The sequence below is a fragment of the Pseudophryne corroboree genome, chromosome 11, assembly GCF_028390025.1.
Source record: "Pseudophryne corroboree isolate aPseCor3 chromosome 11, aPseCor3.hap2, whole genome shotgun sequence".
Lineage (NCBI taxonomy): Eukaryota > Metazoa > Chordata > Amphibia > Anura > Myobatrachidae > Pseudophryne > Pseudophryne corroboree.
Window position 1 is genome coordinate 162,413,820 of NC_086454.1, and position 10,891 is coordinate 162,424,710.

The 10,891-nt window shown below is 39.5% G+C and overlaps 1 protein-coding gene across 1 annotated transcript in view; it reads right to left on the minus strand.

The window, feature by feature from the left end:
* LRP5 (LDL receptor related protein 5) overlaps nt 1–10,272 on the minus strand; it is a 317,788-nt gene extending 307,516 nt beyond the window's left edge. The window contains exon 1 of the mRNA XM_063945049.1: nt 10,070–10,272. Coding sequence (XP_063801119.1) covers nt 10,070–10,127 — 58 coding nt within the window. The 5' untranslated portion in view covers nt 10,128–10,272. The remainder of the gene's footprint in view (nt 1–10,069) is intronic.
* Between the last annotated feature and the right edge of the window lie 619 nt (nt 10,273–10,891).

Here is a 10,891-nt window from a genome sequence, read left to right on the forward strand (position 1 = left end):
TTATTTGCGATTTTACATTACAAATCAGTCAAAATGCTTATGTTTGCTACTTTATTAGCATTCATCACTCTACCAAGATTGAATAAAGGCCCATACACACTGGGCGATTTTTAGCTGAAAGCAGCTCACTTTTGGTGTGTTGAGCTGCTTTCAGCTCAAAGCCGATCTGGCACAGGATTTATTCAAATATGATAATTTATAAATTAGAAAGAAAAAGACCAAAGTTGGACAGTATGTTACCCCTATTGATAGGGAGAAAACAATATATGTTATCTATGGTATGCTGTCCTAGTTGGTGGTGCACCCAGAGCCAGAAAATACGTAGACTTACAAGGGGAGAAAACAGAAGGCTCTTGTGTGGGCGCACTCTTAGGGAAAAAAAGGTTTGATAATGTATGAAATCTAGAAAATGCTTAAGACATAACTTTTATTGACATTGTTAAAGCAAAAATACCCTTCCCAAAGATCTATGAAACAAATTGAAAATTTGAAAAAATATAATAAAATTGTTCTGGTCTCTTTATTACAAAGAGTATTTGGAAAGGTTGTAGACATTGATTTGTCATACCCCCAATTTCCCCTGACCAGTACAGTGATTCTGTATTGATGGAACCTGGGGTTGGTCAAAACACAGTTTCTATAAAGGAAGTCAATGTGAATAGACTATGAATAACTAGAATGGTAATCAGCGGTCACCACTCTAAGGATTGTACACCTGAATTACATATAAATACCATATTTGCAGGCAATAATTGTAGGCATCATGATACAGTCAAACAACTGTTATTATTGTAAACACTATGATAGAGAAATACAGATGAGTATTAGTGGTGATACTGCTGTTGGTGTTTTTATCACATAAGGGAGGAAATTAATTCAAACTCAAAGCCGCCCAGAGCTCGGCTGCACATGCGAACGTACACTTGCACAGCTAAAATACACTCCCCTGTGGGCGGCGACTATGCGTTCGCACGGCTGCAAAAAACAGCTAGCGATCAACTCTGAATGACCCCCATTGCCGCCAAATACAGAATGAGGCAACTACAGTATTTCACTTATTTTTACCGCATTAGTAACAGCACAGACTTGTAATTCATCATAAAAAATGACAACCAAAAAACTGTGTTACATCGTACTATTAGGGCCAAAAGCTAAACAAAATACTGCATTCACCGGGTACTCAACTTTCACATAGTGTTTTAAAAAGAGCAGGTTTTTATTCTTTGTTTATAGAGATTATGCCTGCTCCAGTTTCAAAGTAGACAGCTACTTTCAAAACACACTCCCTCTGCTGGGTTTCAGAAGAAAAGCTCCCTTCCCCCCTAAGTTTATTTTGGCCAGTCTCTCCTTCAGTGGAGTAAAGTCGATGTAGAAAACTATTGTTTGCTATTCGTAAAACTTAAATTAATTTCAAGAAAAAAAAAAAAGAGAAAAAAAAAAAAAAAAGACGGGCAGCAGACATTCCCCTGGGCATTGCCAGCTATGCAACTAAAGGCTCAACCTCCACTTCACTCTTTTTAACCAAGAGTTTTAACCAAGAGGCCTGTACATTAAACACATGTGAATTTCAAACAGTTGGTGCATTGTAATACTACGGGATCGCTAACATTTGTTCTTTTTAGGACTGTAAACCTCAAAATGTGCAAATCGTTCAGAAACAACCCAGTCAAACAGTGATGCACAATTCATAAACTAAACTGCGGACTTTGAGCAGCAAAAATTGACAGCACATGTGCTACAAAAAGTCGAATTAATCAAACACTGTACTGCACAGCCGGATAAACGCACATGTAACTTGGAGAGGTTTATGGGGGGGGGGGGGGGGGGGACCAGGGTTTTTTTCTGTTTTTGTAAACACTTTGCTAAAAACAAACTGACAAAAACATCTGTGTGATGTGATTTAACATTCCAATGGATAGCTGGCTATAATCATACTATATAATGTGGTAGTAATAAAACCTGTGTACGCAAGATACCGTAAACCGCATGCAACTTTGCATAATACAAAGCACTAGTTACTAGGAGCCTGTAAACAGCAATGCATGGGAAAAACTCAGAAGGATAAAAAACATGCTTTAATAGTGGATAAAGGAAAGCAGTCAAGATAATATTGGGTAGTAGTAACTATTTTTTTCAAAAGGAAAAAAAAAAAAGTTGCAAACAACCATATAAATATAACCATCAGTGATCAATTTACAAGAAAAATAGACAGCAGATGTAAAAAATAAATAAGTGTTAATTTAATGATTACATTATCAACATATTATTACACTTTAACACCCAAGAGGAAAGTGGGATTTTGTTTTAAACACCAACCACAGCAAGACACAAAAGCAAGAGTTACGAATAGAAAATCATGTGACCTAATGCAAGGTTTTAATAGAACCAATGGTCAAGAATAAAAACTGCATGAAATATTGACTAGATCTGGCATTGGTCTATCAGGACATCAACGAATGGGAGTTTCATTAAGCATTTCAAACTTGTTTTGTTTTTTTTAAATTGTTGCCGAATATCTTTCACCAGGTACAGCACCCTTAATTCCACACTTCAATTTTCATTGCGATTACTGCACAATGGAAGAAATAAATAAATAAAAAAATTGCTGTAGGTACCATTTTATTTCCAAAAACGCATTTTTAAATCAAACCATCCTATAACACAACTTTACATAATAAGTATAGCTCTTTAAATATTATAATAAATATGCACATCATTACAGGAAATGTAATGGTTGCATTAAGTGCCATGAATAGTTATTGTATTCAATACTATTATTACAAAATGTTTACATTCTCACATGCAATTAAATCACGCTCATGATTTGAAACATATCGTATCAGTCCCGGGTTAACAAGGTTTATCAGTTACAATAAAATACTGCCAAAGCTAGTGACTGATGTCAATGATTACATACACTGACAGAAATGATACTACAGTGCAGTGTTAAGACCACGCTTAGTGTGTGCTCAACCTTACATTTGACAAGTGTTTACAAAGTCTGCTATACAAAAAAAAATGGAAACTTTCCATAAGTTCAGTTACAATAATCTCCTATAAACTTTATACAAACATATGATAGGTGTTTTTTTGTCTTTTTTTTTTTTTTTTACATACAATTAAGATTTTTATCAGGGGACGCCTTTATAAATAGAGTTCCAAATTGCTAACATGAAGAGTTTGACTGATGAGGGCCCACGATTCAATTAGAGCAAAAACATTAGATAACTGACAATATATCACCCATATTACATCATACAGAAATACACAAGACTCATTTGTTGCTTACATATTAACATCTATTTAAACCCAGGTCAATGACATACAGTGATATTTAGCAACAGTCAGAACTCATAAAGGGGGAGATGTATAAAAGCTTGGAGAGAGAAAGTAACAATCAGCACCTGCCATTTTACAGACAGTGTTTGAAAAATAATTAAGGTGCATACACATTGTGAGATTTTGGCTATCTTCGATTTTGACTATGCAATATGGACTATGGGGTATATTCAATAAGAGTCGGGTCCATTCCGACATGCAGTTGTCGGAATGGACCCAACAACCCCTATTCAAAAGAGCGGCCAAATCAGACTGTCGGATTTGGCCGCTCCCGTCGTCATGGCCTGCTGCTGCTGCTGTCTGCGGCGCCTGGGGTAGGGAGCGGTCTGCGGCGCCTGGAGGGGGTGATGATAGCCCGCCGTGAGGGGGGTAAAGGCAGCCCGCCGGGAGGAGTTACAGGCATCTGCTCCGGGGAGGGGGGGTGATGGCAGCCTGGCTGGAGGATGGAAAGACAGCCAGCCAGGAGGCGAAAAGAACCATCTGAGGGGGGAGGGGGTGATGGCTGCCCGCCGGGAGGAGGCGCGGGGGAGGGGGGCTGCAGCAGCATAACAGGAGGCTCACGGCAGCGTCCACCCAGCTCCAGTAAGCGGGACCTCGCTTGCTGGAGCCGGGTAGACGCTGCCGCTGGGTCCCTGCTCTCCCCGCTGCTCCCCCGTCTCCTGCTCTCAAGCTCACTTGTCTCAATCCGACTTTTTTTTAAAGTCGGATTGAGATTGTCGGAAACGGGGCTAAAACCTGACGGGTTTGGCACCGCTTCCGACAATGCACGCTGATCGGCGGCTGAAGCCGCCGATCAACGTGCATTCTGACAAGTCAGAAGCTGCCGTCTTTCTGACAAGACGGCAGCTTCAGACAGTTATTGAATATACATACCCCTGTGTGTACGATTTTGGCTTTGGCCGAGTTGGACTATATTTTGTACTAGATAGTCAAGATTGACTTGCCTGCACAGTCTACCTAGCCTTGCGATACCGAACCCGCATCGGGATCACATCGGTATCGCAAGGTGGCTAACACCTTGCGATTTGCACCAAGTTTCCTTGCACTTTTGACTATGTACACACCTTTAGTGGCTGATTAGTTGGTACTTTTTATCTCCTAAAGATTTGATACATCTCCCCCAAATTGTTCGGATGCAGTCATGTGTACTGGTAGGTTAATAAAATTCTGATGACAAAAAAATCCTAGTGTATAAATGTGTGGGCAGGGACTGAGTAAATATTCTCTGCAAAAACATATATATATGTGTGCCCTATATGAACAGCCGTTAAGAATTAAATGTACACACATCTGTGAGTCCGAGACCCGTCTCCTCTCCATTACTAGCACAAAGCAAGTAACAAATGCTTAGATACCCATTTGCCTATTCACTAACTGGGATATTCATAACAAAGTTACTAGTACCAAATTCCTGTTGTCTGCTGTAAGAGGTCAACTGTCCAGAAGCTGTATGCAAATCAATCACATGGTCATTTGTAACATGTTAGATGGTGCCGCGCCCGATCAGAGCCACCAACACCAGCCCAAATCGGATCATTCACAAAATGTGGATTGGTAAAAATATGTATTATTCTAATAGCAGCTGAGGCCAATTATCAGGATATTTATAAAAGTGTTCCTGTCAGCTGTAGTCACAATATTTAGCATGGAAACTTTAAACACTTTAATTAGTGGCATAAACACATTTTTCACAGGATTTTCTTTAAGCCCTTATTTATCCCCAAACACATAAAGAGGTCTTCTCAGAACAGCCACCAACATGTATTTAACTTTCATGAAAAGATTATATATCAAGAAAAGTGCCTGTTTATAAGCTTTCAGCATGAAGCTTAATAAAATATGAATTGTAATGTTGCTACTCTGGGCAACACTAAAATATTCATTACACAACATTTTCCTTTTTTTGGAAACTTTTGACCTTTTTATACAAAGTTATTTATGTATAGTATAAACTCAACTCCATGGATTCCTATAGACACCTAAATAAGCTATACAGATATGGTAATTTATCTATAGATAGAGGTTATAAGGAATATTGCTTTTGAGAAAAGACAAAAGGTGTATACATTAAAGTGGCAGAGGAACATTGTATGTACTGTAGGTGCATTTTGAGGTTCAGTATGAATTGCCGACATTAGACAGCCGGCATATTAACCGCATCCCCATTTTGACATTATCCAATAGGAAAAATTCTGTTTTATGTTCGACTATAGATTATATTTTCAGTATGGTTAGCAGTTGCATATAGGATGGTTTGCAGAATTTGGAGCTTACTGTTTATAGGCATAATACATCTACAACGTAATCCAATTAGTATTACCAATTAATAGAACCGTAATAGACTAAACAGAAATATTAACAAAACATCATTTGCAACTGTCAACAATCCAGAAGGGCAGATAGCTAGCATAGCAAGCAAAATATAAACAAATGTAAGAGTATTTAAAGAGCACAGAAACATTTTGTCACATTTAAAAAAAAATTGCGAACATTTTGCTGTAATCATTAATAGTCAATATTCCAAAATATGTGGGGACAAAAAACCCAAATACCCTAGCAGAGATTTCTCCAGAATTATATTAGACAGTACACATATGCCAGTACAAAAACATAAACATATGCCTGGCGTTATAGGACAGTCGCAAATTCTAGTGCTGTAAAATTCACAGATTTGAAGTTATTAAAATAGTGGTTACAAAACCAGTCATGCATCTTCACACAAATACTTTAAATTAAAAGTATAACACTAATGATTCACACACATTTCCAAATTAAGCATAGCATCAGCCCTAGGAAAGACACCACAGGTCAACGCAGAACTAGAATAAAAATTAATGAAACAAAAAGACATTTAAAAAAAAAAAAAGATCCAAATTCTGTTTTTCACACACCATGCTTATATGCAACTGCTGACCATATGGTTTGAAAATTCATGGTGAAACATAAAACAGAATTATTGCTATTTACATTTGTTAATGTAAAATAAATGCATCTATACCTACCAGGTTCCTTGTTCACCCTACTTTACACACACTTTTCTCAAAAGCAATATTCCTTATGCCATCTATCAGGATTACCATGTCTGTATACTATATGTAGATGACAAAGAGGTCACCAAGCATGTTTAATAACAAACTTTCATAGAAAAAGAAGAATGTTATACACTGTAGCAGCACTAGGGCTAGTATACATACTGCAGCGGTACAGGTGACAGATACAGTTTGTGTTTGAGAAAAACTGGTAAAATACCGGAATGTATGATTTAGCTATGTCTTAACCAAAGCACGTAGAGGGTAATTAACTACAATGGTTTTTACCTACAGTTTAATTATTCGTCACTTTGGAGAGCAATTCCGGCACTGCAAAAAACACGTGGCATTTACAAGTGGCAAAACCCATCCTGCCAAAAAGAATATAGAGGAGGCACAATATAACTTTCAATTTTGAAGACAATCAATATTTATTAATTACAAGGTAAAAACAATATTTATTTTATGGGGCAAACTATTTTATGTACATATTGGGGAGGGGGTAGTCAATAAGTGGTTATATTAAAAGAGCAATATGCTTGTCAAATTTCAAGGGGTCAATATTATGTAACATTTTATTTATAGAAGCAATAAAATGATGACCATGGCACTACTTATTTCATGTAAGTATAATGGTGCCCATAAGTCCATACCCAGTCAATTATTGCAGTCTTAATTTATGTATTAAATTGCTTTTGCCCCCTTAATCAATAAATGAAGCAAACTGTACTAATATATATATATATATATATATATATATATATATATATTTTTTTTTTTTTTTTTTTTTTTTTTTTTTTTTTTTTTAATGAGCAAGTGCCCTATAGCATTTACATCTTAAATGCAATGTAGGATATTGCTTATGATAAAACCTTGTAAATTAAATGCTTTGGGTTGGCAGAAACAAATACAGAGGTATTCTCGATACTTCAAAAGGATTCCTACCAGAAAGTATCTAATGGTCCACTGTCAAAGTTCATACCCCATTTGGCGCCGGTATACTGTGCGCCGGGATCCCGACAGTCGGCATACTGAAGACCACCCACTGGTTCTGCTACCAGTGTTGAATTATACCGCATTCAGATCGCAAATGCCGGATCCCACCCGGTAAAAGAAACGTGTCCTTACCGGGTGGGATCCGGCATTTGCTCCCCTCTGCTGGCTTTCCGACCCGGCAATATACCGGGTCGGTTGCCATAGCAGCGGGGGGGGGCGATGAGCTCATCTCCTGCGCCACCTCTCCCTATGCTGTGAATGGTAACCATGTCGCATCGACGCGGCTCCCATTCACACTGCACCTGACCCGGTATTCAACCCGGGTATAATCGTTCTTTTATACCGGGTTGAATTACCGGGTCAGGCGACCCGCTATTTCGCCGAAAGTGCTTTCACATCGCACACTGACCCGTGTCGACACGGCAATATGCCGTGTCGATACCGGATTATTTGTGCGATGTGAAAGGGGTATAAATGTGTTGATGTCTCATTGCTTAATCCACCACATATTACTGCTATAGTACATTAAACAAGAAATTCATGACAAAATATTTTGTACCAGATGGTAGATGTCATCTTAGAGGTTCTCATCTAACTTATTTCTTCATGGCCAAAACAAAAGTAAAATAATATACTATGGTGCATGCTATTAATTTTATTTATGCAACTATATTTCAATCCCTAATATTTGCAAGTACCACAAGTCCCACTGGAACAGAAATCCACAGCATCTCTACATTGTGCTACAAATACCGCGCCATTGTGTTGGTTGTTGAAATCCTTCCACCTTGATAGTGCTTGGCTAGCAACACCACACTTGTAGCTTAAGCGGAGGTGTAGCCAATTAAAGAAAGAAGAAGAAGACCACAGTAGTAAGTCACTAGTAAATCTATCAACACAGAAGGAATAATGTTCAAACCAAAATGTTACAAAGCAATCAGAGAACCCCATTGGATACACAGTGAATACTCTGTCTCAACACACAATATCTAATAAGTAAAGCTTTTACAAACTAATACAAGAACAAGCACATTCTGAGGCTACCGAAAGGACTAAAAGACTAAACACAATACATAAACAAAGACTATGCACTCCAGTCCACTTTCCACATGGTAATAAACACATAAAAAGTACATTTGGAAAAAAGAAAAGATCAAGTCAGAGTCATTTGAACAATTTCTGGCACTGCGATATAGAATATTATTAATGGTGTTTAAAACACTGACAGAGCTATTTCATATTCATCACCAGGCGCCACCAGTACATACCAAATTGGTAAAAATGAAACTTGCATAAAAGGAATCACTAAAGCGGTTTCCCAGGATTTAGGTTTGAATGAGTCCATAATTAGGATTAATCCAACGCAACATCACATCAAAATTTTATTTATCTACTTAAACTGGTGCAAATGCACCAATACTTCTGTTACAAAGAAAGATGTAGGAACACGTCACTTCTCCATGTTAGTGGACAAAAACCCAATTAAAATGGTATCGCAAGATAATTATAAAATAGCTAATAAGACATTAATTTCTTATAAAGTAATATAATTCTATAAATAAAATTGGTATACTATATTGCACTTATATTTTATTTATATGGCTCTACAGTGCCATATGTATACTTAATTTGCATATTATAATCAATAAAATTCTATTAACATTTCCTAGCCAGACAATACCAAACATATTCCCCTCTCTTAAATTTTAATACTATATCCAGTAGACATTTTTATATGCAGTTCTCTTTCTGTAAATCACATCATCACACGTGATTACTAATAAATATGGTTTGGGGGATTTTTTTTTTTTGATTTTTTTTTAGCACAAAAGGGTCCTACAAGTGTGGTGTCTGTATGTTCACCTAAGAACGGACCATACAGTACTGTATGTGTGCAAACGGTAGAGAATTTACACGGACAGCTAAAAGGACAAGGACTGCTATGGGCAATTAAATATTCTTTGTATAGTGCTGTAATATGGTGGCGATAGATTACTATTATGATTTATATTAGCCTGTTTACAAGGGGACACACAAGTGTTTGTATCAATAATCTCAAAACCAAAAAAGCTGCATTCAGGTCCAACAGGTCAGACCCAGTGACAGCCGAGTAATCAGCACTAGTCTGTCACATTCCCCAAAGTTTGTGCTTTGCTTACTATGTGCAATAGACAGTTCAAATAGAATCAGACAATACAAGAGAGTAGCACAGATTAGCCAAGACATTTGGCTATACAATAATAATCAGGTCCATGCAAGAAGCCCTGCAACAAATAATTCTGGACCTCATTGTTATTACTATACAGCACGCAGCCGCACTTCTTCCCACTGTGCACCGTTCCATCAGGGAAAGAAGTTGTGTAATGACAGGACTGCACTGATTGTGTGTATATGGCCAAGTAGTGGCAGCAGCCCTCCTTTACCAGGACAGTAACTCCTCACACTAGGACTGCACAACCCTAGCTGATGCACAGGCTGGCAGAGGAGTCTGGAGCAATCACTACAGCAGAGAGCTTGCACTCTAATCACCCCCACGCGTGTTTCTAGCGGCGCACAGCGGAGACGGTGAGATGGGACTTGTGCATAGTTTACTTTTTATGGCCCTGTGCAGCGGGCAGCCCCCTCCTCTCAGTCAGCAGCTGCCTAATCCCCAGCAGCAGCAGGCACATGGCACAGAAAGTACACAGCAGGCAGAGGGCACTCACCCCGGACCGGGAGCAGGCAGCAGGACAGCAGAAGCACAGCGCTCAGCGGAGCTCCCATGTTCTTCCCGGCCGTGTTACCCCCCTCCCTCCTCCCCGGCTCTGTCCGCTCCGGCACTCTCTGTCTCAGGCAGCTCCCATGGCCTCGGACCCCCTCCTCCTGACCCGCCTTCTCCTCTTCCGACTGCCGCCGCACGGACACTGAGAGGACACGCCTCCTCCCTCTGCTCACCTTACCCGGGGTAGACGCGCCCCCCGCCGCCGGGACACACCTCCCGTGCTATAATAAGAAGCCTGTAGCTGTCACTCAGCACGCCTGTCCCCACAGCTCTCTGTACTTCTAACCGCACTGCCACGCCTACAGGTCCGCCCCTTCACTAAGCCCATCCCTTTTCCTTGTAGAGGGACCGTGGATGGGCTGGGACTAGCATCCTGTGCCCCGCCCCGAAGTGTCAAATTCTTCAATGAGCGAGGAGCTCGGAGTGTAACTTCGTGTCCTGCAGTCAGACAGCGTTATTAGCGGGGCATTTACATCCTCATAGCCTGCCTCTGCCTCAGCAGCGTACTGTGTGCAATTAGTAAATAAGCGGTACTCAGCTATACACTTATACTACATTATACCAGAGATACTATTGATTTCATATAAACATCAAGATTTACTAACATGGAGCCATAATATTTTGTTGCAGTTTAATAAAATAAGACGAGGTAATAGAGAAGTAAGAAGTTCCTGCTGGGTGCATGATGGGGGTAATTCAGACCTGATCGCTGCTGTGCGTTTTTCGCAGAGCGGGCGAACAGATCTGAACTGCGCCTGCGTGTGCA